This window comes from Elephantulus edwardii, unplaced genomic scaffold (assembly GCF_000299155.1).
Source record: "Elephantulus edwardii isolate Elephantulus edwardi_28Jun2011 unplaced genomic scaffold, EleEdw1.0 scaffold00148, whole genome shotgun sequence".
In the NCBI taxonomy this organism is placed as follows: Eukaryota; Metazoa; Chordata; class Mammalia; order Macroscelidea; family Macroscelididae; genus Elephantulus; species Elephantulus edwardii.
Window position 1 is genome coordinate 6,087,709 of NW_006399898.1, and position 26,869 is coordinate 6,114,577.

General features: G+C 46.4%; 1 protein-coding gene across 1 annotated transcript in view; it reads left to right on the plus strand.

Moving 5' to 3' along the window:
* IFT81 (intraflagellar transport 81 homolog (Chlamydomonas)) overlaps nucleotides 1-26,869 on the plus strand; it is a 111,361-nt gene that overhangs the window by 64,177 nt on the left and 20,315 nt on the right. The window contains exons 11-14 of the mRNA XM_006894657.1: nucleotides 5,914-6,063; nucleotides 11,098-11,226; nucleotides 13,892-13,981; nucleotides 26,405-26,491. Coding sequence (XP_006894719.1) covers nucleotides 5,914-6,063; nucleotides 11,098-11,226; nucleotides 13,892-13,981; nucleotides 26,405-26,491 — 456 coding nt within the window. The remainder of the gene's footprint in view (nucleotides 1-5,913; nucleotides 6,064-11,097; nucleotides 11,227-13,891; nucleotides 13,982-26,404; nucleotides 26,492-26,869) is intronic.

Genomic DNA, 26,869 nt, shown 5'->3' on the forward strand with positions numbered 1-26,869 from the left:
GAAAAAGTATTCGGTAATAACATATCAGATAAGGGACTTATATCCAGAATTTATGAAATACTTGAGCACCACAACAAGATAAAGAATCCAATAGAAAAATGGGCACAGGATATGAACAGGCACTTCACCGAAGACGGCATTCAGATGGCTAACAAGCACATGAATAACTACTATTTGATCCAACTATTCAACTACTGGGTATATAGCCTAAAGAAATGAGACCTTCTACTCAGTACAAATCTAACAGTTCTGCTGGAGAAAGATGGGTAGTCTCCTCCCCTGCAACTTACTTCTTTTGAAAACGTGCTGGAGGGTCAGCTGTGAGTTGGTTCCAGCTAGACAGTACATAACAATGACAGCAAGGGTTGACCTAAAGGTTAACCTTCCCTAATTTTTTCCCCATTGTCATACTAAGCTAATGTAAACACTTAAGGGGAAAGCAAGTAATATTTTGGGGATTTTTTTCCTTACACAGCACTTTTATTAGAAACGAAATGATATAATCTTATAATTGCATGATATTAAATTTAATTGTATATTAAATAATGTTTTTTAAAAAAGAAATCAGAACTTCAACACCAACTGACAAGTATATGCACACCTGTGTTGATTGCAAGATTCTTCACAGTAGCAAAGAGCTGGCGACAACCCAGCTACCCACTGACAAGTGAATGGATAAACTCTGGTGCATTCACGCAATAGAGTGCTATGTAGCACTGAAACACAGTGATGAGTTCCTTGCATGACATGAATTAATCTAGTGAACTTTATGCTGAGTGATACATGTCTGTCGCAAAACAACAAATACACAGTATTTTTAAAAAGCACACAAAAAATAGAAAATATTTTAAAAGTTATTTTTAAAAGCTAAAGATAAGTTTGTTGCTCTAACATCAACCTAGAGAGAGTTCGTTTGGCCTAGTGGACAGAAAGTGATGCTGCCAAGCCAAAGGTGGGTGACTTAATCCGTGGCCCTCGAGCCTGTTTTTCATTGTTTTTGTTCAAACATTCTTCTAGGTCGTATAGCCCTGGTGTGTCCACTTGCTCTACAGAGGTAACTTGTGGTTGCAGTGAAGCTGATCCAGTGTCACATGTGTTAATGGTCACCCGTGGTGGACAGTGTTTGGTGGAGCTCCCCAATTAAAACAAGCTTGGAAGCAGGAGTGGCATCCACTTCCATAATAGCTTGCCTCTGGAAACCCTATGAGCCTAGAGAAACGATGAAAGTTATACAAGTATAGAGGACTTTCATTCATAGGGTTGCTGTGAGTTGCCTGTGACTCGATGGCACTTAACAAGATAAGTTTGCATGTAGAAAAATTTTAGTGTGGCTACTAGGGTGGAGGGGGAGTAGAAAATTAACGAATCGATAGTTCTTGTCATTGTGTGCGGAATTGGAACCGACCCATAGCTGACCTCTGGTGGGTTCCAGAGGGTGTAAATCACACGGAAGAAATTGCCCAGTTGAATGAAGGGAACAACAATATGGAATGAATGGATAATCAGGCATTGTGATTAAAATTAGAGAACAAAATTTTCATGGGTGATTAAAAACCTATGTTTTGTAAAATTTCCATTCAAATCACAATTTAAAAAATAAGTGAAATGCATTGGATATTGGTGATACAAAAATTCTCTGTTATTTCATATTATGTCATATGGAAACTTGCTTTTGCTTTGAACTGATAGTTTAAATATAGCAGACTAGATCTTAGTAAGGAACTTTTCTATATAAAATAATAGATATTGGCAGAGCAGGAAAAAAATTATTTTATATAGTTAAAAGCACCTGAAAACTATTAATATTGATGGTACATAAAAGGAAGTGATAGGAAATTTTTTTAAGAAAATAAAGGATGTGTTATCTTTTAGAAGTACTGAAAGTTTCTCACATCTGCTTCTGGCATCTACCTTTCACATTGAACGTTACTTTTTTTTTTGAAGCAGGGTTTGTGTGTGTGTGACTTTAATAACAGTTGAGAAAAAGAAAGGGTGGGTTTTGATTCATTCATTAATACATATTTTCCGTCCTTCCCACCTCTCCCTAATCTCTCTGTAATGCATGTCTTGTCCCCTTTGTCTATTGCCATCCACACAGTATGTATGTCCCCTCCCTTCTCCCATTCCTATGTAGTGTTCATAACCTATCCATTCTTCTCCCTCCCTCGTGCCTGTTCTGCCTTCATAACAGTGGTTCTATGCAGTATTTATCCTTTTGTCACTGAGATACCTCACTGAACATAATGTCTTCTAGACTTACCCATATTGTATAGTGTTTTACAAGTTCCCTGTTTTTCAGTGCTTCATAATATTCCATATATTTATGGACACATTGCAGTTTTTCTATCCATTTTTGGACAAGCACTTGGGCTGCTCCCGTCTTTCTACTATTGTGAAAAATGGTGCAGTAAACATGGTGGGCATACATCTCTCTGCGTCACAGGCTCTAGGGTCTATCCTAGTAGTGGTATAGCTGAATCTCTATTTCCAACTTTTTGAGAATGCACCAGGCTGCCTTCCATAGTGGTTGCACCGTTTTACGTTTTCAGCAGCAGTCAATCAGAGTTCCAGTGTCTCCACATCCTTGCCAGCGTTTGTTGTTTGCTGCCCTGCTCAACTTTGCTCTGGTTGCTGGGGTGAGATGATAGCTCACTATTGCTTTAATTTACATCTCTCTGATACTTAAGGATTTTGAATGTTTTCTTCATGTGTTTGTTGGCTTTCTGAATTTCTTTGGTGAAGTGTCTATTCCTATTTTGTGCTCATTTTGTGAGTAGGCTGTTTGCCTTTTTCTTATTGAACTATTAGAGTATACGGATACATTTTAGATATGAGTCTCTTATCAGATAATGACATTGCCAAATATTATTTTCTCTGTCTGCAGGCCTCCTTTTTACCCTGTTGGAGAAGGTTTTTTATGTGCATAGGGATTTGGTTTTTAGAAGGACTCATCTGTTTTATCATCTCCTGGCTATAGGGTTTTCATTATGCTTGGAAGTCTATTCATGCCATGGATAAGGGCTTCTAGAGTGTTCCTGGTTTTTCTCTGATGAACGCCATAGACTTGGGTTTTACTCCTAGGTCCCTGACCCACCTTGAGCCTTCCCTGTCCTGGGCCAGTCTCACTGACTCCAGCACATGCCCCCATTACCCTAGTTACTGTGTCAATCCGTCTCATCTCTCCTCCATTGTCCCTTCACCCTTCTGAGCATGATGTCCTCCTCTGAGGACTGGTCCCTCCTGGCCACATGTCCAAAGTATGTGAGACGGAGCTTCAGAATCCTAGCCTCCAAGGAAAAATTTGATTTTACCTTCTCCAAGACAAGCCTATTTTTTTCTTTTTCTTTACAGTGCCTGGTATGTTCACGATTCTTATCCAGCACCAAAACATAAAGGCATCAATTCTTCTGTCATCCTTAGTCATTACCCAACTCTTTGATGCATAGGAAATAATCGTGAAGACCATGGCCTGGATCAGGCACGCCTTGGCCTCTAGACTGACGTCGTTGTTTCTCAGTACTCTGAAAGGGCCCTGGCAGCAAATTTACCTAATGCATTTGCTCTTTTGATTTCCTGACTGCTGGTGTCAAGAGTGTTGTTAGTGGAGCCGAGCAAGCTGTAACTGGTCATGGATAGGAAGACTTAATATTATAAAAATGACACTTCTACCAAAAGCAAACTACAAGTTCAGTGCCAGCCCAATACAGATACCAATTCTGTTCTTCAACAAGATGAAAAAGAGAATTTCCAGTTTTGTCTGAACATAACTTGTAGTGAACCAGGGCTGTCCCTTCTATGTGGAATGCCCCTCCTTACTTCCTCTGGTACCCCTCCTCCCTTGGTCCTGGCTTAAATGTCACGTATTGTGAGAAGCTTATCAAACCCACCTCCCCAGATGCTATTTCCCAACTTTCTACACCGTCCCTGTTTAGATTAAGACTTGTTTATCCTCATACTCTCTACACCACTTTGAAATGTTCAAATGTACAGCAGCTCTGAAGCCTGCCCTGTCCCAGGCCAGTCTCAACTGACTCCAGCACCTACTCCCATTGCGCTAGTTACTCTGTCAATCCGTCTCGTCCAGGGTCTTCCTCTCCTGCACTGTCCCTTCACCCTTCTGAGTATGAAGTACTTCTCCAAAGACTGGTCCCTCCTGGCCACATGTCCGAAGTGTGTTTGTAGATACCTGGTTGTAAATACCAGTTCAGTGTTTGTTTACCTCCCTCTTCCTTAGGTTGATAAGCATAGGATCTGTGAGTGTATCTTATGTAGAATTCTGTCCTCAGTGTTTAGCACAAGACCTAGGAAATACTAGGTAACAAGTCATTGCTGTGTGTTATCGGGCAGATCCTGTCTCTAGTGATCCTGTAAGAGAAGCCCAGTGCAGTCCCCTAGGTTGTAATCTTTATGGGTCGCTGTGCCCAATGCTGTAACGGTTACCTGTGGTGGACAGTGTTCGGTGGAGCTCCCCAAGTAGAACAAGCTTTGAAGCAGGCGTGGAAGCAGGAATAGCTTGCCTCTGGAAACCCTACGAACGTGGGGAAACGCTGAAAGTTTTATGAGTGTTCAGGTCTTCCGTTCATAGGGTTGCTAGGAGGCGTCTACAACTCAACGACACTTCACAAGAAGAGTCATTTAGTGCTGTGAGTCTCAGGCTCGTCGATGGCACATAACAACAACAAAAGTCTTGATGGGGCCTGATCATCAGTCTTTTCTCCGTCAGAGCCATGGCTGCAGATGGGTTGCAGCCATCCAGATCTAAGCAGTTAATCATTGTAGTACTCGGGCACCTTAGCTCATGAATTGTTGCTGTGAGGTGCCATCAAGTTGACTAGAACTCACTGCAGCCCCACAGCAGATCTGACCCTTGCTCTGGCCTGAGCCGTCCTCACCGTCCCTGCACAGACCCATGCTTACACCGCTGTGTTAGACCATCTTGTTGAAGATCTTCCTCTTTCTCACCAACATTTCACTTTTCCTCACATGATGTCAGAGATAAGAAATAGTACTTAACACATTCATTCCCTTAAGTATTATGCTCCACTTTATTTACTTTGTTTCTCTGAACTCTTATTTGCTATTACTTAGTAATGGATCTTCCCATTAGAGTAGAATCGCTATAATTTTTGACATAAATAAATGAGTGACTTGAACAACCCTAACTTGGAATGTTCCTGGTGCTGTAAGTGTTTGGGGTGTTTCATCGTAGCATCTCAGATGCTGGCTGGCACATATGCTGCCAGCTCATGTCTTCCACAGTCAAGAGCATCTACAGGTGTTCACTCACTCTTCTGGTTAGTTCTGGAAATGCCCATAGAGACAGTGCAGAGTTGTTGTGATGTGCCGTTGGATTGGAACTGACTGACAGCTGACACTCCGGTGGGTTTGCAGGGGTTGGAAACCAGCCAGCAGGAGCTTGTCCTTTCTCCACGGAGCAGCTGGTGGGTTCACGTGGCGGCCTTTGAATGGGCAGCACAGCTTCTGGACCACTGGGGCCACCAGAGTTCTCTGGATACGCGTCCTGGTGCCAGAATAGCAAGAGTGTGTGAGCCATGTCACAGTAAGGACACAGCTTCATTGTCGTCATTGACCTGCTTTTTCCTTCCGGTTTTTACTTTTAGAAGGATACATTTATTTTACTGATTCTTGTTTGTAAAGTCTCAAATTAGTAGCTTATACATAGGATTTATATTTTTGTGGATCAACAAAGTAAAACATAGACAAATAGTTAAAATTTATCTTTTCACATTTCCTGTTAAAACTAATCTGTTATTATTATGTGGTTGTGATACACATTGTCTATTGTTACCTACCTGATCTGTTATACAGTAAATCAGAAACATTTTCTAGGACTTTGAAGTTGTATATGTTTACTTTTCTGCTCATTAGACGATGCATCTTGTTCTTTTCCAGTTCAAACGATACGTCAATAAACTTCGAAGTAAAACTACCGTTTTCAAAAAGAAGCATCAGATAATAGCTGAATATAAAGCGGAATTCGGTCTCTTACAGAGGACAGAGGAACTTCTTAAGCAACGTCATGAGAATATCCAGCATCAACTGGTAATACAGTATGATCTTGGGTTGCTAACAGTCCAGGTGCTTGGAGGGTTACGGCATGCAGTTTTATACTGAAGTCTGTGATTTTACGGGAAAAGTAACAAATGATTCATTTTCTCTGATTAACTAAAGAGACGCCATGTGAACGGATCCAATTGTTCTGATTGTGGCAGTGAGCCCTGACTGCTTTATGAGTGCTAACTTTAGGGCTATTAATAGACATTTCATTTCAAATGGCTTTTCGTTGAGCCAGGGGAGATGAAGGTTAGGTGGTTAATGTAAGTAGTTTATATTACCAAGAGAATAACAGTAAAATATGTACTTATTTTACATGGGATGCTGGACAAAAATTTCTTAGCAGCCCCTTCCAGGAGCTTTAGAAAAACATATCCAGGCCAGGATCTACGTAGAAGTTACCTGCAGACTTGTTTCTTGGTCCCGAGGCCTTGGGCGTCAGGAGGCAGACCCTGGAGTCCCTCCCCTACGTGGCCGTCCAGTTGACAGGCCCAGGTACCGTGCTTGCTTGGTCTGGGGAAACCATTTCATCAGGATGCTGGTTTACAGCTAGCAGTAATCCCTCCAAGGGCAGTGACATGCCAGCTGGTGACAGGAGCTTCTCTGTGTCATGCGGTTGAGTGTTGTCACTGTCTAGAAGACCAGAAGTTACTGTGCATTAAGCATGGGTGCCACCAGGCGCTACACTGTAAGGGTGAGTCCCAGCCGGACTGTGGTAATGAATGAGCCGTGGCAGGAGTCGAGCTGCAAAGGCTGGTTTGCATCCACCGGCGTCCCTGGGGGAGAAAGATGGGCGTTCTCCTCATACGCGATCACTGTCTTGAACCCACTTCTGACTTCTAAGTTATGGGTTGTGGGATTCAGTAAGTACGTCACTGTTGACATCAGAGTACTTTCTCATTTCCTCTGTGGGTTATTGTTCGTCTCCTAACACTAGGGAGCTTCTGTCGCCTTCCCTTGGCAGTTGATTGTTCTTTCCCCTGTGAACCTGTCCCTCACGTTCCCCGGGACACTCTACCCTCTGGTTTTCTCCCCCGACACTCACCCTCACGTGTGTGCACCATTCTGGATTGCTTCTCACAGCTTCACAAGCACTGCAGTTCCCCAGGGTTGGCCCTCGGAGCCCTCCCTGAGGCGATCTTGTTCTGTTCCCTGGATTTACCAAGTCCCATCTCCAGCCTAGGTTTCTCCTTGATTTTCACCCTGGTATAGCACATTTTGACATCCCCATTGAGATGTCTGATAGACAGCTTCTGATGTCATCCACCCCTCCACCCTGTTCTTTTCCAGTCTTCTCCCTAACAAGTGGCAGCTCCGTCCTGTCAGGTCTCCGTCCGGATCTGTTTGAGTTGTCACCCCTCTGCATCTTATCTGTCGCAGTGGATCTGCCTTCAAAATAGACACGAACCACTTCTCCCCACCCACCCCGTCACCCTGGTTCCACTGTGTCATCTCGGGTGAATTGGTGACTCCTCGCTAACCTCGCCTGTGTCACCTCTGCCCTTGTGTATTCTGGTCTCGGCATAGATGCCCAAAGCAGTTATTTTAGAAATTCCTTCATGCTGAACCCTCCCGTGGCTCCTCGCCTCATTTTAAATACATCACAGCGGTCTCATTGGTCTGAAAATAGGGCAGTGTTATACTTTGTCCTCTAAAGTAGGACATTTTCCCGAGTGAACGAGGTAATCAACATCGGCTGTGGACTGCCCCAGCAAACTCGCCGAGCCTTGGGTGGCCACGCTCACTCCTCCTCCGGCACAGTGGCCACCTCGGTTTCTAGGACAGGCTGGGGGTGCCCCTGCCTTGACTCACACCCCTCCTGACCACCGGGCCCCTGTGGAGCGCACTGCCCTCTTCTTGCAGGCCTCTGCTCAAGTCACCTCAGAAAGACTTTGTCTAACCCCTTGGTATGTAAGACGCCATCTCCACCCTCACCTCACACTGCGTGTTTTATTTACCTCCTTACATTTTGTGTTACCCCCACTAGAGGTAAGCACAGTGAGGAAGAAGAGCTTCTCTTTAAAAAAAAATAAAATTTCATTTTATAGTGATTACTTATAAAGTTCATACACATTCTTTTTCCATCAGATCTTTCCCCTGTCCTATACCCACCGGTCCCTCCACCGATTAAATTGTGTGACCCTATGATTAAGCACACCCCTTGGATTGTTCTGCAACAATGGTTTTGCACAGTTTATTTTTATGAGACTGAGTTAGTTCACTTAGCATAATGCTGTCCAGTCCCTCCCATACTAAGTACTAACTTAAAAAAACATTGCTCCTGCATGCTGCATAGTATTCCATCATGTGAATGTACCATCATTTCTCATTCCATTCCTTTGTGGTTGGGCATTGGGGCTGTTTTCCATGTTCTTGTGATAGTGACTAAAGCTGCTGTGCACACTGGTGTACAAGTCTCCATTTGTATCTCAGTTCTAATTTCTTTGGGGTATATTCCTGGTAGTGCAATAGCTTGCTCATTTGGAATTTCTATGTTCAGCTTTCTTTCCCTTAATTTTAATGAACATTTACAGAGACTTTGGATTTCTATTCATTCATTGTTGCACTTTTCTCCCTGCCCACCCCTCCCCTCAGTTCACTCTTCTCTTTGAAAAGTAAAAGAAAAATTCTTTCATTGTTATGCAACCCCTCCCCCGAAGTCCGCTCCACTATGCAGTCTTCGTTCTGGACTCCTGTCATAACAATAATATCTAACCATATATACCTTTTAAACAGTTCTCTCTCTCATCTGTTGCAATGCAGTATACATAATTTATCTCATCTTTCTCAGTCTCCCCCCAACCCCAATGTCAGTCCCATTTTACAACAGTGGCACTATGCAGTATTTGTCCTTTTGTGACTGAGATATTTCCCTCAGCATAATGTTCTCCAGGGTCACCCATTTGGTATAATATGTCATGAGTTCCTTGTTTTTCAATGCAGCGTAGTATTCCATTGTGTGAATATACCACACCTTCTCTGGTTGTTTCCAACTCTTTGCTCTTGTGAACAAAGCTGTGATAAACATGGGTGTGCATATATCTGCTTGGGTGGCAGTTATGATTTCTTTGGGGTATATTCCCAGTAGTGGAATTGCTGGGTCAAAGGGTATTTCTCTTTGTGACTTTTTGAGGAAGCGCCACACCGCCTTCCACAGTGCCTGCACCATGTTACACTCCCACCAGCATTGAATAAGGGTTCCAGTTTCTCCACAGCCTCACCAGCATTTGTTTGCTGTTCTGTTAAATTTTGCTATTCTGACTGGGGTGACATGATAGCTCATAGTTGTTTTGTATGTTCAGCTTTTTGAGGACACGCCAACCTGCTTTCCAGAGTGGTTGTACCATTTTACAATCCCACCAACAGTTGTATAAGAGTTCCATCTCGCTACATCCTCTCCAATATTTTTACTTGCTTCTCTGCTAAGCTTTGCCACTGCCACTGGGATAAGACGGTATCTCATTGTGGTTTTGATTTACATCTCTCTTGTTGCCAGTGATTTGGAGCATTTCTTCATGTCAACCATCTGAATGTCCTCCTCTGTGAAAAAGTGTTTCCTTGTCTTTTACCCATTTTGTAATTGGATTATCAGTCCTTTTCTTCTGGAGGCCCTGTAGGATTCTGTAAACTTGCGTTAGGAGACCCTTGTCTGAGATGGTAAAGCCAAATGTTTGTTCCCAGGTTTTCTTTTCACCTTGTTGGAAGAAGGTTTTGATGAGCACAGAGATTTAATCTTTAGAACGTCTCAATCAAGTTTATCCTCTCCAGATTGTGCATTTCTGGCCAAATTTGGCAGTCCCTTTCCACTGTAGACCAGGCTCTCTAAGCTTGGTCCCGGTTTGTCTCTGATGGGCTTTCCTCCCAGGTCTCTAACCCACCTTGAGTTGCTTCTCGTGTGTGGTTGAGAGGTGGGTCCTGTTTGAGCGGCGGCGTTTCTGGGAGGTGGGACTGAGTGGATGGCAGTGAGTGAGCCCAGTCGACCCCAGCTCGCGGCCGAGTCGACCCCAGTTCGCGGAGCGGCCCTGCTGAGTGCCCACGGCTCTCACTCTCTGCGGGAGGAAATTGCCAGCCTTCTCTCACTGTTAGCAGCCCGGCATTTACCCCGGTCCTGCCAGGGCTCCTTCGTCACGTTTAACCCACAGAAACTCTCTGCCACGGTCGACTCCAGGCCGGGAAGGCCCTCTGAGACTGTCGGGCTTATTTTTTTTTTTTAAGGAAATGTGTTGCCTCTTTTCTGTCAACCTTATTTCCACCTTTAAAAGACAAAAAGACAGCTTAAGGCCTCTTGGTGGGTGTGCCGACCCACTGAGTGGCCTGAGCAGTGGGGGCCGCAGACCAGTCTGCAGGCGGGAACCGCTGACTAGGCACAGAGGGCCCCTGCATGCCTGCGGGCCAGCGTGTGACCTCAGACTGAGCAGCCGGCCCTCCTCCCTCTGGCTCCTCCCCGGCCAGAGACTGTCTGTCGTCAGGGGGACTGACCGCCTTTGCTTTCTCCCCTGGAGCGGCTTCTCCATGAGCAGCCCAGCACTTCCCCTGCTGTGCCACCATGTCACATTTAGATGTTTGCTGATTCTGTTTGGAGTGAATGGGTACAAGTGCTGTTCATTTGGGAGGTGAATCCCCCAGCAGGTGGGCACGCTGTTCTAGGTTCAGTGGTCAGTGTGGGGCATTGGTGACCTGGCGGTAAGGAGCTGACCCATCAGCCCTGAGGAACATGGTTGGAATCGGTCAGCCGCTCTGCGGGAGCGAGACGGGCAGTATCCTCCTGTGAGATTTACTGTGTGAAAACCCGCAGGAGAGTCAACTGTAAATTCTTACCCTGGATCTGAAGATACCATAATAAAGCTCAGTGTAGATTTATAACCTATGAAACATAGAATTATGATTCACTCCAATAAAGATTTTACCCCAAGATTGTCAATGAAATGCTTTCATTTAAAATTGCCAGCAGGTATTAAATCTATATACATCTTATGGGAGTCATCAAGCCCCCATCAAGGCTTTTCCTCTCTTTACATACAGCAAACCATTGAGGAGAAAAAGGGTGTATCCGGATACAGTTACACCCAAGAGGAGCTGGAGAGAGTGTCAGCGCTGAAGAGCGCAGTGGATGAGATGAAGGGCCGGACCCTCGATGACATGTCCGAGATGGTGAGACGCAGCGGGCGACAGCACTGGGCGGTGATTCGAGGTGGTGCCACAGGCGGCCGCTGTTTGCGTGGGTTTCGTGTTCTGGGACACATTCGGACTCCTCATTGCCGCATGTTTGTCCTCTGAGGGCACCGTCCACTGCAGGTCACCCACTGACCCAAAGGCTGACTTCCCTGGCAGCTCTTCAGAGAAGCAGAGACAGCCTTGGCCTGTCGTCATAACAGCCCAGAAACCTGCTGGAGGCTTGCTGTGAGTCAGATGGCAAGGACAGAGCTGTCAAGTCAGTGCCAGCCCAGAGGGACCCCATAGAACGGAGCTCATAGGGACCTCATAGAGACCTTGTAGAACGAGGCCCATTGGGACCCCGTAGAACAGAGCTCACAGGGACCTCATAGACTGGAGCTCATACGGAGCGCATAGAGACCCCATAGAACAGAGCTCCTGGGGACCCCGTAGAATGGAGCACATAGGGACCCCTAAAATGGAGCTCCTAGAGACCACATTGAACGGAGCTCCTGGGGACCCCATAGAAGGGAACTCATAGGGGCCCCGTAAATGAAGCATACAGTGACCCCGTAACAGGGAGTGGTTAGGGACATCATGAAACAGAGCAGAACTCTTTGCTGGAATCAGTCTCTTTTGAAAGTTTTCTTTCTATTCTAGTAGCTTTAGGAGCCCTGCTGGTCCTTGGGTTAAACATTGGACTGCTAACTAAAAGGTTGGCAGTTTGAACCCCACCGTAACTACATGAGAAGGATAAGACAGTCTGCTGTTAGGATTTACCTCTCTGAAGCAGCTCTGCTCCGTCCTACAGGGCTGCTATGAGTTGAAATCAACTGGAGGGAAGTGGATTTTTAAGGTTATTTTATTTCTAATAGTTCATGCACTTACATATTTTTAAAAAATATAAAAGTTATATTTTTATGACAAAACTTTTTTTTTTCACATCCTATCACCCTAGCAATAGTTATTTCATTTTGGGGTGTCAGTGTCTGTTCCTGTTCTGGGTGGCTGTTCAGAGCACTCAGGCACCCCGGGCTTGTTGTCCCTTGTCACTAGGTCTGTGCTGCCCCGTATTCCCTGGGTGCTTCCTCTGGTGTCTGTCGGTCACGCTGATCACCCATCCAGGAGGCCCAGGCGTCACTGCCGTGCACAGCAGAGGCTCCCAGACCCTGCTTGTTGGTGGCTGTGTCCGCCCTGATTGGCTGACACCTGTGCTATCTAGTCTCTAAGTAGTTTGAATATCATGATACCCATGTCTGTGTGGGTACAAGTGATACAATCGTAGCTCGTGTTTGATGTCATGTGGCATAATAGCACGTACATACAGACAGCTTTGTGATGTGTTTTATTCATTCAATATTAGATTGGAAATACTTTGCCATGCTAGCCCAAAGTCTTGGTAATTGTCATTTAACAGTTTTTGTTGTACAAAAAATACAGATAAGATTTGCCATTTTGAACATTTTTCAGCGTACCTTTCAAAAGCATGAATAATATTTACAGTGTTAAGTAACTAGTATCACGGCTTTGACAAGCACTGTGGCATTTGGACAAGATCAAACTGGGAGGAGGGTAGAGAGAATAGTGCAACAATGAATGAGTGGAAGCCCAATATCTCTGTAAATGTTTATGAAAATTAATAAAATATAATTATAGAAAAAAAAAAGTAACTAGTATCACTACTTCCAGACTTCCCCATTATTCCAGCCAGAATTCTTTTTGCATTAAATACTGTGTGCTCATTCCTCCTCGTGGCCTGTGGTAACTGCTGGTCTGCGCCTGCCCCCACATGTAATTGGCCTGTTCTAGCTGTTGCATGCGTGGAGTTGTGCCATGTTTGTGGTTTTGTATCTGGTGTCTTTCACTGATCGTATCAGGGTTTCCCAGCGTTCCTTCATGCCACAGCATGGGTCGTTACTTCATTCCATTTTATGGCTGATACTTCAGCGCACATGTAGACCATATTTGGGCAGCTCTAGTGGCCTAGTGGGTAAGGAGTTGAATTGCAAAGTCAGAGGCCAGCAGTTCAAGGTCATCAGCCTCATTTTGTCATCAGTAACTGGAGGAGAGAAATAAATGTCTCCCCTAGTGAGGCCACCACTTGAGGCCACCACAGCCTCTGAAAACCCACCAGACGGTAGGTACGCTATGAGACTGTTGCGACTCGACGGCAGTGAGTGACCGTCTTTTACTTAGTTGTTCATGTGTTGATGGAGCTCTGGTGGCCTCGTGATGAGAATCCGCCCTGCAATCCCAAAACCACATGGTTCAAATCCACCAGTAGCTCCGAGGGAGAAGTGTGGGCGGCCTCCTCCCGTGAGATTTACTGCCTCTGAACACCCTCTGCAGTGTTGGCTGTGAGTCAGTTTCTCCTGGACAGCACACAAGAACAGTGACGTCCGTCCATTGAGGTTCACTGGGATTGATAATGCCATTTTTAGCAGCTAAATGGTTCTCTATCTTCTCAAGGACTAAAGGTTGACTAGATCACGTCTCAGTGGGTCGGCATTAAGTTTCTAGTGTTTTCACTCATATGTTGTTGTTGTTGTTGTTGTTGTTGTTATGTGCCGTCGAGTCGCCTGCGACTCATAGCGAAGTGGGTATGTATTTTTAGCTTTTCGATTTTTTTTCAAGCATTTTTGCTTGTTTGTTTAAATTCCAGGTTAAAAAACTGAACTCACTGGTGTCTGAAAAGAAGTCAGCTCTAGCCCCAGTTATAAAAGAACTACGGCAGCTGCGACAGAAATGCCAGGTAAGTGGATTTGACTCCAGGATACGTTCATCGTCAGGTTCGTTGTTGAGGTGCTCTAGTTAGTACCCTAGTTAGTATTTCACTTGGGTGATTTCTAGAAAACAAACTGTTACCATTCCTTTTATACCAGCTTTCTATGATTCTGTACAAGACAAGAGTTCTGTGACCTGTAAGGGGTTTTCTTTGGTCCCAGCTCCTCACTTTGTCATAAATTACCAAGGGGCAAAGAGAGAAGAAAGGGGTTTCAGCTGCTCCTCCCACGTGAAGCCACATGCGTTTGCTTTTCAGTTGTGAGCTGTCAGCCTTCTCTGCAGCCTCCTCTTGGTGGGCAGCTCCTCGCCTCTCCCACCTCCCCAGGAGGCTCTGAAGTGGAGAGCGTTGCTGCAGAGACTTGAACACGCACTCCTGCAGAGCTCACGAAAGTGCAAATGCCCGTTCAGTAAGTCTCGTCCTCACTGCCGTGCGTGAGAGCCGGCCGGTGAATAGGGGTGACGGAAGAAGACCTGGTGCCTTTGAGCTGTGGGGACAGAGAAGAGCCCTGACTGTCCCGTTGACTGCCGGAGGAACAGCTGGGTCTGTCGTGGAGAGAGCGCAGTCGGGATGCTTCTTACAGACAAGGACGGTGAAACTTCACCTCACGTATTCTGGGCGCCTTGTTAGGTGGGACCATTCCTTGGAAAGGGCCTCATGCTTGGACAGACAGAGGGTCAGCCCAAGAGAGGAAGACCGTCGACAGGATAGTTTGATTGGCGCAGTGACTGTAGCAATAGCATCAAGTACGTCAGCGTGATGAGGGTGACACAGATGGAACAGGGCTCGGATGTGCGGTGGACTGGGTCATTATGGGTCTTACTCAACTTGATGGCCCCTGACAACGGCTGTCTTGAGGGAGCTCTTGTGACCTAGTGGTATGAAGTTGTGCAGCTCACCCACAGGCAGGCGGTTCAAGTCCACCAGCTGTCCCGAGGAGGGAAGATGGGCAGCCTCGTCCTGTGTCATTTGCAGTCTCTGAAAACTTATTGAAGGGTCAGGTGTGAGTCGTTCTGACATGACAGTACATAACAACAACAACAGTTGTCTTGAGGGAGCTCTGGTGGCCTGGTAGGTAAGGAGATGTGCTGCCGAGCCAAAGGCAAGTGGTTTGAATCCACCAGCTGCCCCACAGGAGAAATGTGAGCAGCCTCCTCCTGTGAGATTTACAGCCTCTGAAAACCGGCTACGGGGTCAGCTATGAGTCGGTTCCTAGTTGATGGCGTTCAGTTTGAGGGTTTTTTCCGTTCCTTTGAGCTCTCAAGTGACCTGGTGTTTCATTGACCGTACCTGGAGCAACAAGAGCCAATGGAAGTCTTTCTGTGACTCCACGAGCTTTCGGAGGCGCGGCTGGGTGCAGACCCAAGCGGAAACCAGCTCGTTCGTCCCGTCTTCACGAGCCTGGGAGGCAGCCCTGTCCATCCGTCACTCTGTGCCAGGCTTTCCGGGTGTATCCAGGGGCCAGCTACACACCACACGTGACTTCTGTTGTTGGGTCGGAAAGCTAAGAGCAGTGAGGATAGACCCTGACGCTGTGGGGCGTGATCAGGACTGAGTCGGCTGCTGGCAGCTGGTTATGCCGCCTGCATGGAAGCTTGCTGACCCCTCCGCCGTGAAAATCCAGATAGCTAGAGTTTTATAGGAAACTGCATACAGTTGTCCTCTGCTTCTGGTTAAATGTTTTTAAATGCTGTGCTAGGAAACAGCCCAGATCGCCGCGCTCTCTCGAGCACAGAGCTCAGGTCCTGCTCACGGCTGGCATGACGGACGTGCCTTCGGTCCTCCGTTTCTACAAGCAGCCTTGTGTCACCTGCATAGCACAGGTTGTTGATGGCAACATCATTAATAAACATCAACATTACTTTTTAAAAACTATCAGAAAGGAGCACAAGCAGTGGACGGGGAGTCGCGCTGCCACCCTACAGGGGAGCCATTTGGACCCCCCAGCTACTCGTCAGAGAAAGGGGCAGTGTTTTCCTGTGTGGTTTATCGGTTCAGTTTCTGTGAGTACTGGTGGCAAATTAGACTTAGAAGTGTTATGGCTAATACAATTCTGTATTTGTAAAAGAATGTATAATTTGAACTAGGCTAAAGTCTTTTTTCCCCCTAGAAATTACGTTGTTGTTGATTGCCTTTGAGTGGACACAACTCCTAGCGACCCTGTGAGCAAAAGGCCTGAAGCCTTTCTGTAACTGTCGACTTTTATCAAAGTTCATGGAGTTTGCAGAGGCGTGTTGTTGAGGAAGCGTATGCCACTCCTGCTTCTAAAAGAAAGTACCTTGCATACAAAGAATCATGTGGAAACAGAGATTGAGTGAAGCCTTTTCTGGCCACTTTTAGGCAAAAAAATAAAATCCATCCATCATATGCAGGTGAGAAGGTAGATGTGAAGTCGCATTCCCCTGTGGCAGGTAAAGGTCAGAGGGTCCTGTGTGGTGCCTCGTTCTCCGTAGACTGATGAGCTTCTCGGGGATGGGGTGGGGGTGTAAAAGATGACCATTGGTGAGGAGGGAGACCAGTCCCTGGAAACCACCTCTAACCGGTGTTCTCAAGAAGAGCTGTCAGGTGAATGGCCACCGCAGAGGCGCCAGCGGGCCTCGCACTGTGATGTTGACAGCTGTTAAATCTCACTGTCCATGGAGTAGTTTTAGTGTTGAGTACGAGCTTATGTACTGCATGTGTCGGAGGATAGAACTAAAAACCTTCGCACATGCTACCCCTCAGTCAGAGAGGCGGAGAGCAGCTACGCCGACTCTGAAGTCTGATGGCCACCATCCTCTACAGAACACAGCAGAATCTGAGACATTGTGTCTGGGTGGACAGGGGCCAGTGGGAGCAGACGCTGGAGCCCGGACTTCTCCTGTCTCGCTAACGTTTGTTCTGTTACGCATCCCTACCGTCTCACAGGAAATGGAAAAGTCACATCCTGGGCTCCAGAGTCCATAGGCTCACCCGTACAGGGTGCACCTGGGAAGGCTGGGGGGGCAGCTCAGCTCTGCCAAGGATGCTTGTAGGCTAAGCCGGAATTGATTCAATGACTGTGAGGGTTTTCAGTAAGCTAATAAGAACTCTCTAAGTGGTTTTAAACAAATGAAATCCATTTGCATTTTTAATGTTTCCATTTATTAATAATATAACATTGGTGCTTTTAAAAATCCATTGATTTTCTTTGACACTATCTGAATTCCAAGGAACAGCATATCACTTGGGCTAATTCAAATATAGGGTTTTATTCAAGGATACTAAGAGCACTAAAGGAAGTGTACTATCACAGAAAGCCAAAGATTACAGCTTTGCATTATAACAAAACAGATACAGCCATTTTAGCCAGAAAGCATTTTGGTCCAGGGGTGCTTGAGGGACTTGAGCAGTCGGCGTTTGTGGGTGCTGATGATGTATATAATATAATACTGTTGTCGGGGACCATAGAGTTGGAACCGACCCACAGCTGACCCTCCGGCGGGTTTTCAGAGGCAGTTAATCGCACAGGAGGAGATGGCCCACCCTCCTGTGGAGCAGCTGGTAGCCTTGAACCCCGTCCCTTAGGAATTGCCACGTGTCTTCTGGCCACTAGGCCAGTAGATCTCCCTCCTAGCAGCTATAAACTGTTTCTGTGTGCCAGGCGCTGTCACAGCTCGGTAAGTTAGGGACTCCACAAACAAGCATGTGAAGGCCCCGAGCCCCGAGGGACTGTCCCAGGGTCACAGCTGGTGAAGGGCAGGACCAGTCTTCACACTCACACTGTGCCAACCCATGGCTTGGATCTCTTTGTTTCTGCTACCCGCTCTCTCTCTGCCACCGGCCAATAAGTAACCGCTCTTTTCTCTTAGCTTCCTCTTTGGATTAGAGAGTTCTGGTGGCCTAGTGGGTCAGGAGCTGCACTGGCAGCCCTAACACAGCTGCTCCGCAGGCCAGAGCTGGGCTGTCTTCTCAGTGCTCTCTGCAGCCGCGGAAAGCCCACTGCAGGGTCAGCTGTGAGTCGGCTTTGACTTGAGGGCATGGAGCAGTAACCACCGTTTGGCACGGAGGGGGGCATACCCCTGACCTCAGCTTGCTGACAGCCCCCCGTCCGCATCTCCCGTGCGTGGCTGTCCTCTCCACGTCTTTTCCACTACTACTGCGTCTCTCTCTCTCCATTTTCTAGCTCAGATTCCTGGCAGCAAAAGGCTAGAGCAGCAGCTCTCCGGGAACAGCTTTTCTTGCCAGACAAGGTCATAAGTTCCTAGATACCTCCAGTTAGTTTAGGTGTCCCTGTCACTGAATCAGTCCGTCTCATTAAGGGTCTTCCTCTCCTGCACCGTCCCTCCACCCTTGCAAATAAGATGTCCCTCTCCAAGGACTGGTCCCTCATTGCAACATGTCCAAAGTATGTCAGACAAAGCCTCAGAATCCTTGACTCCAAGGAGCAGCCTGGTCTCACCCTCTCCAGGACAAACCTGTTTTGTTTCCTAGCAGTCCATGGTATAATCAACACTTTTCTCCAGCACCACAGCTCAAAGGCATCGATTCTCTTTCTATCATCCCAAGTCACTATCCAGCTCTCCAACACATAGTACACAATTGTGAAGACTATGGCCTGAATCAGGCGCACCTTAGTCTCCAGCCTGACGTCATTGCTCTTCAGTATTCTGGAGATATCCCTGACAGTTGACTTTCCCAGTGCAATTCGTCTCTTGATTTCCTTGCTGCTGGAACCAAGAGTGTTGATTATGGAGTCAAGCAAACAAAGAATGTGGAGTGAGGCCTGATGACAAGTTTGAGGAGAAAACCCGGGAAGGACCGTGTTTAGGAGCAATGGATTTCACGAAACTTTGGCTCAAGATAACAGAATGCAAACGAAATTACTTTATATATTTCATTAGAGTTTTAATGTAGTTATTAAATCCATTTTAAGACCTTTATAATAATCTCACCTAGAGATGGGAGTGTCTGGTTTATAGAATCAAATTTGTAACTGTGTGTGTCAGGAAATAGTTTCTGAATTAAAAACATGTTTCTAAAAGTGTTTTACAGTGAAATGGAGTAAGCATGTGAGAAATGGAAAGCGTCGTCTGGGGTAGAGTTCTCGCATGTTCTAAGAAGGGGGTTACCCAGATACTTCATCGACAGCCTGATTTAGTATAAAATTCACAGACCATACTTCATTTCCTTGAGGATTTTGAACATAAAGTTCCACAATTTTCTAGAATAAAATAGGTTGTGGAGCGAGCCAAGATCAATCTATTATTTTTTTAATTGAGATTTTTATGAAAGTTTATAAAGAACTTGAATTTCCATTCATTCCTTGTTGCACATTTTCCTCCCTGTCCCCTCCCCCAGTTCGCTTTTTTCTTTGGAAAATTCTTTCGTTGTTATACCGTGTCCGCCTCCCCAGATCACTTTATTATGAAGCTCTTCTTCTGGACTCTTGTCATGCCAATAATACCTAATCATATATTCCTTTTATACAGTTCTCTCCCTGTGTGTTTCAATGCCATGTACATTCTTTATCCCTTCTTTTTCTTAGTTTTTTACCAACCCCCATGTCAGTCCTGTTTTATAACAATGGTATTATGCAGTATTTGTCTCTCTGTGACTGAGATATTTCACTCACCATAATGTCCTCCAAGGCCACCCATTTTGTAGAATAGTGCATGAAGTTCTTTGTCGTTCAGTGCGGCATAATATTCCATTGTGTGAATATACCACACCTTCTCTGTCCATTCATTTGTTGATGGGCACCTAGGCTGTTTCCAATTCTTTGCTATTGTGAGCAAAGCAGCAATAAACATGAGTGTGCATATATCTGCTTGGGTGATGGTTATGGTTTCATTAGGGTCTATTCCCAGTAGTGGAATTGCTGGGTCAAATGGTATTTCTATTTGCAACTTTTTGAAGAATCACCATACCTCCTTCCACAGTGGTTGCACCATTTTATACTCCCACCAACAGTGAATAAGGGTTCCAGTTTCTCCACAACCTTGCCAGCATTTGTGTTGTTTGCTGCTATTGTTACTGGGGTGAGATGATATCTCATAGTTGTTTTTCAACCTGTTATTTTTAATGATTTGGTTAGACTTCAGTAAATTTTCTTGAGTTATTTAAACATTGGTACTTTTCATCCTTTTTGCCATCGTCTTTGAGGTATTCAGTCATGCTCCGTTGGATTGTAAAGGAGGGGGGGAGAGGAAAATGTGCAACAGTGAATGAATGAAAGCCCAGCCTTTCTGTAAACTTTGGCTAAAATCACAATAAAATAAAGTATAAAAAACAGAGCTCAGCTGCAAATAGGAAAGTAGAATTCTTCCCCAGCAGGACGTGTGGTTGGCTCTCTCTTGTCACGAGACGCTGTCAAAGTTTGTTTGACCCCTCTGTGCGGTGTGTGTCCAGGCCTCAGTTGCTGCTGTGTGTAAGCCCGTGATCAGCCGCTGTGCTAGTGGCGTGTGTCCAGAGTCCTCTTCTGCTGACCCTTTTACTCTCCTTTGGGATCGATCCTCTTTAACTTCTTGTAACAGCTTTATTGAAATATCACTAAACTGTGTCACTCCATATTTGATTATCTTTATAGAACTGTATAAGAATTACTATAATATCTTCAATTATAGTATTATAATTTGAATGTGAATGCAAAAAAAAATCTATTTGCATTCATATTCCCTACCCTAGCCCTAAGTGATAAAACTCTGCTTTGCCTATAGACTTGCCTGTTCTTAACCTTTCATTATAAACCTTAAAATGTGTGGCTTCTTTGGCTTTCTGTAGTGTTCTCAAGATTCCCTCCTGTTGCAGTGTTTATCAGAACCTCATTTCTCTCTTTGGCTAAGAGTCCCATTGAATAGACCATAGTTTGTTATTCCTGTGAACTGTTGTTTCCAGCTTGTAGCCACTGTGACTGATGCGTCAATGAACGTTTCCAGTTTCTGATTTCAGTTTTAGGTGTTTACCTTTTGTTGTCAGTAGGTGCTGTAGGGTCAAGTGTGCCCCATTGTGGCCCTGTGAGGAACAGCCCTGAGCCCTGTCCTGTCCTGCGCCGTCCCCACAATCCCTGACCGACTTACGCCCATTGCTGCAGTCACTGTGTCAGCCCACCTGGTGGAGTCTCCCTCTTTCTCTGACCCTCCACTGTTCCACACATGATGTCTCTCTCCAAGAAAGAGTCCCTCCTAATAACACGCCCAAAGTATGGGATGAATCTTTATCCTCCTGGCCCCTGGCTGGAGCGCTCTGGCTACACTTTCTCCAAGACAAAGCTGTTTGTTCTTTCGGCAGCACTGGGATTTTGAGTACTCTTCTCCAGCACCACAGCTCAAGGGCATCAATAATTCTTCTCACCGTTACTCATCATCCAGTTCTTGTATTTTATGTTCTCTTGAAGTGTTGATCACAACCCACTGCACTGATTTTCCAGTACTCACTGAAACACAGCCCACAGTTGAAAACACTTTCCTGCTGCTATAGATTTCTGGTCTAAATCTCTTTAATCAGATTAAAGAGATTCTCTTCTGTTCCTGTAAAGAGCTACAATTTCCTCCTTATTCTGATAGGGAGCTCTGGTGGCTTAGTGGTAAGGAGTTGTACTGACACCCAAAGGCTTACTGTTTGAGTCTTACCAGTTGCTCTGCAAGAGAAAGATGAGTGATCTTCTTTTCATGCAATTCACTGCCTCTGAAAACCCACTGCAGGGTCAGCCATGGGTTGGTTCTGACTCACCGGTGCCCAGCAGTACTCCTCTAAAGAGCAGTGATGAGGGCAGCGCGGGCCAGGGCAAGGGCCCAGCACGTAATTCACAGGGGCACTAAAGGACTAATTGATCAGACGATGCATAACATTCCTCTTCAGTTTGTGTAATCATGGTTTAACTCTTACCACAGATGTTTCCTGCAACTTTAAAATCCTGTCTGTTTGTACTTTATCTGCTAATATGGCCAAGTGCATTAACAGGCTTTCCTAACATTAAACCTGTTAGTGCCTGCCTGGCTGACTGGAAGAGATCCATATTTGTCTCCATTCCCTAGAAAGGTGACCCGACAGAATGTGGAAATCACCGAACAATATCATTAGTGTCACATGTAAGCAAAATACTACTGAGGATCATTCAAAAACAACTAGAACTGTATCTAGACAGGGAACCGCCAGATGTTCAGGCTGCATTTAGAAGGGGCCATGGCACCAGGGATCGCATTGCTGATGTCAGATGGAGCCTGGCTGAAACCAAAGAACACCAGAAGAATGCCTGTTTATGCTTTATTGACTATGCAAAGACACTTGACTGTGTGGATCGTAACAAATTATAGCTACCATTGAGAAGAGTGGGAATCCAGCAACATGTAATTGTACTTATGCAAAACCTATACCTAAACCCAGAGGCTGATGTGTGAACACAGCAAGGGAATACAGCATGGTTTAAGATTAGGAAAGCTGTGTGTGAGGGCTGTATCCTTCCTCTATTCCCATGTAATCTATATGCAGAGCAAAGGATTTGAGAAGCTGGGCTCTATAAAGAAGAAGGTACATCAGGGTTGGAGGAAGACTCATCCATTACCTCGGTTACGCAGATGATAGAACCTTGCTTGTTGAAAGTGAGAACTTGAAGCACTTGCTGCAGAGGATCAAGGAACGCAGCCTGCGACATGGATTGCATCTCAACGTCAAGAAAGCAGAATCTGAGCCACTGGACTGATAGACAACACCATGATGGATGGAAGAAAGATTGAAACTGTCAACAACTTCCTCTTGGATCCACAATCCACACCATTATACCTGCAGTTAGGAGATCAGGAGACGTATTGCACTGGGAAAGTCGGCAGTCAGGGACCTCTCCAAATTACTGAGGAGCAGTGATATCAGTTTGAAGACCAAGGTGTGCCAAATTCACTGTGGTCTTTTCAGTCACTTGCGATGTATCTGAGAACTGGATACAGTGTATAGTGATGACTGAACATCCCGTAGACTGCCACAAGAACAGACAGACATCTCTTGGACAAAGTGCAGCCAGTGCTCCATCTCACATACTTGTTGCTAGGAGAGGTTATTCCTTCTGGAGAGAGATCTCATACTTGGAAAGATACAGAGCTGGCAGTACACTGAGGACCTCTTTAAAGTGATCAAGAGCAAGGGTGTTGTTCTTCTACTGGTGGAAGGCATGGTATTTACTGTCACCTCATGTTGTTGTTGTTGTTAGGTGCCATCGAGTAGCCTGTGACCTGTAGCGACCCTGTGTACAATAGCTCTGAAGCCTGCCCTGTCCTGAGCCAGGCTCACTGACTCTGACACACCTACCCCCATTGCCCCAGTTACTCTATCAATCCATCTCATCCGGGGTCTCCCTCTCCTGCGCTGTCCCTCCACCCTTCCAAGCATGATGTCCTTCTCCAAGGACTAGTCTCTCCTGGTCACATACCCAGAGTATGTGAGTCGAAGCTTCAAAATCCCAGCCTCCAAGGAGAAACTTGGCTTCACTCTCTTCAAGACAGACCTATTTGTTTTCTTGGTGGTCCATGGTATGTTCAAGACTCTTCTCCAGCACCACAACTCAAAGGCATTAATTCTTCTGTCATCCTTAGTCATGGTCCAGCTCTCTGATGCATAGCAAGAATTGTGAAGACCATGGCCTGGATCAGGCCCACTTTAGTCTCTAGACTGACATCTTTGCCTCTCAGTACTCTATAGAGAGGTCCCTGACAGCAGATTTTTCCTAGTGCAATTTGTCTTTTTGATTGCTTTTGACTGCTGGTGCCAAGAGTGTTGATTGTGGAGCCGAGCAAGCTGTCATTGTTAACAGCCTCAATCTCTTCTTCATCCATCATGGTGCTGCCAATTGGCCCGGTGGTGAGAATCTTTCTTCTTGATGTTGAGCTTCAATCTATATTGAAGACAACTGTCATTGACTTTCTGCAGCAAGTGCTTCAGGTCCTCCTGAGTTTCAGCAAGCAAGGTTGTATTGTCTCCATAACATAGGTTGTGGATGAGTCTTCCTCCAATCCTGATGGCACACTCCTCCTCATCAAGTCCAGCCTCCCAAATGATCTGATCTGCATAGAGATTGAAAAGATGCGGAGAGAGGACACATCCCTGACACACTTCTTTTGTGATTTTGAACCATATGCATGCGAAAATGTTGGACAAAGTAGAAGGAAATGGGATGCCTTTAAGTTGTGTTGGATTCCCAAAAGACTAAACAGCATATATCTGTGTTTCGGAAGAAGTGTAGCCAGAATACTCTGTAAAGCAAGGGTGATGACACTCTCCCTTCTTCCGGGCATGTCATGAAGAGGGACGGGTCGTCTCTGGGCACAGACATCATGGTGGTCTATCAGAGCCGCAGCAGAAAAGAAGACCCTGCCTGCCGTGTTCGGACAGCAGAGACTGCGGCCGGCTCAGGGCAGCCCCGGCTTTGCTCAGCCCCCCACGGGCTCCCTGTGCATCGGAGCCGACTTGGCACCTGCAACGAAACATTTAATTCGTCAGGAATGTCTTTACTTTGCATCATATGAATAAACTTTTCCTGTTGTTCTAATCTGGTTTTTACTACAAGATGATTCTGGTTTCATAGGAAGAGTTTAGAGCCCGTCCCATTTTCAGTTCTGGCACATTTTGTATATTAGGATAATCACTTTCTTCAGTGTTTGCTAGGATTGACGTGTGTGTGTGTGTGTGTGTGTGTGTGTGTGTGTGTGTGTGTGAGAGTGTGAGAGAGAGAGAGAGAGAGAGTGTGTGAGAGAGAGAGAGAGAGAAAGTGAGCAGTACCGAGTGAATTACTATCTCATTTTCTCAGGGTGTGACATTCTCCTTTTCCTTGCAGCTGTTGGATAATTTATCGTTTTAGAGTTGGTCATGGCGCAGGCTAGGGCAAGGTTCCTGCTTGTTGTTCTTAGAGTCATTCTGAGTCTTAGTTGACTTGACAGCACTTAAGAGCAGCAGGGCCTCTGGTGGCCTGGTGGTGAGAAGCTCTGCTGCAGTGTCCGTGGCCTGCGGTTCGAGGCCACCAAGTGCTCCCTGGGGGAGGGATGGCCACTCTCCTCCTGTGTGATGTACTGTCTCGGAGGGTCGGCTGAGTGAGTTCCGACACGGTGGCACTCAGCAGCAGTAGGTACTCAAGTCGTGTATGTTCCCACATGTCATTCCTGTGTACCGTTGGGTGATTTATCTATGTTACCACGTCGTCGCTGTGTGCAGGCCTAGAACCGACCCTCAGCGCAACCTCCAGCAGGTTTTCAGAGGCAGGACCTGCACAGAACTTGATTGTCCATCTCTCTTACTATTCTCTATTGGTTTTTAAAAATTCTGTGTGTGTTTATAGGTGTCCCATTTTGAATGTGTCTTTATATGTCGTTGCTTAAGTTTGTGGCATCATAACTGAATCTGTGCCTCTGTCTCCCTGTACCTTTCCATATGTCTGTGTTTCTTCTCATCTTAGGAAGACGCTAATGTTGCCGTAGTGCCCACTTCAGCGCGGTGTGACCTTGTGTTCACTAACCGCATCTGGGTCACGTTCGTCGGTAGCGGGACTTAGGACTTCCACGGAGCCTTAACCGTCCCCACTCCCCAGGAACAAGGAGAAGCTCGTATACTTAGACTGACAGCTGTTTCTCCCTCGTAGCTTCTCTGTTCCTGGCGCGTGAAGTGTGACGGAAACCAGCATGTCCCCAAGCAGGACAGGACGCAGCACCTCTGTCTTGCCCGTGGATTTTGGTTCTCTCTTGGTGCTGTGTCTCTCATAGCTGGGACGGTGCTTTGTGTGGGGCCTGGCTGTTGGTGAGGGTCAGGTGCAGACACCCTGGCAGAGTTTACAAAGGTCAGCCCCCCACCTCGGTCTTCCACTCTGCCTCCCTCATCACTGCCAGGCCCTCCCCGTATAATCAACTCCTTCACCAGGTTCCTTCACCTGGACCCGCCTCGCCAGCAGCCCAGTGATGTAGAAATGATTCTTGTTCTCCAGCACTTCCGGGACTTCGTGGACGATGACCCCTTTTCCTCAACACTCTTCTCTCACCCATGTCCCCTAACTGGTTCTTAGGAATCCTTCATGCCTCACCTTGGCCAGCACTTTGTCCACAGCATTGTCTCCGCTGATCCCTACGCTGGGCTGTGGCCCCGAGGGTCCTGCGTGCCCACGTGGCCTTTGGCAGCCTGTTGGCCCTGAGTGAACGTTCTCTGAGGGAAAGGACCGGTGGCTGTACTGTTCCTGTGATCCTGACAGAGCCTGGCACGCCGCTCCCTACAAGGTGGCTGTGCCTCTTATCAGTGCCTCCATCCATCATACTCTCCAACGTCCGCTTGTTGTATAAATAGCTCTTAAGTCTGCCAGGGAGCTTAGCATTGAGTTACAAGATCGACAAGGGTGAACCTTGTCTCCGAGCCACATTGGAGGCCTTTGTTTCTCACTTCTTCACTCGTTTGCCCTTTCCGCACTAGGAACTAACCCAGGAGTGTGATGAAAAGAAATCCCAGTATGATAGCTGTGCAGCAGGCCTTGAGAGCAACCGATCCAAGTTAGAACAGGTAAGATCTGCAAACACGGCGGCCTGAGGGGCAGACAGCACCGGCTCACATTCAAGAGGTCCCAAAGCCAGCAGCGTCAGCCACCATGTCGAAGGTCTTTATGTCCTCACACCCCCTGTTCACAGAGAGAAAGGCCAGCTGACCAGCCTCTGTCCTCAGCTGCCATGCTAACCTTCCATGTGGCCTCCTCGTGGCCACTCCACGGAGCAGCCAGCGACACCTCTGTTAGACTTGGGGCGTCCACTGGCTCCTCCATCGCCATCCCACGGCACCTCAGATTAAACCTCACTTCTAGACCGCGACCCCTGGACACCAGGTGCGGGGCCTTCACAGCCTCGGCAGCTCCGTCCAGGGCTTCACTCCTCACCCTTGGGGCTC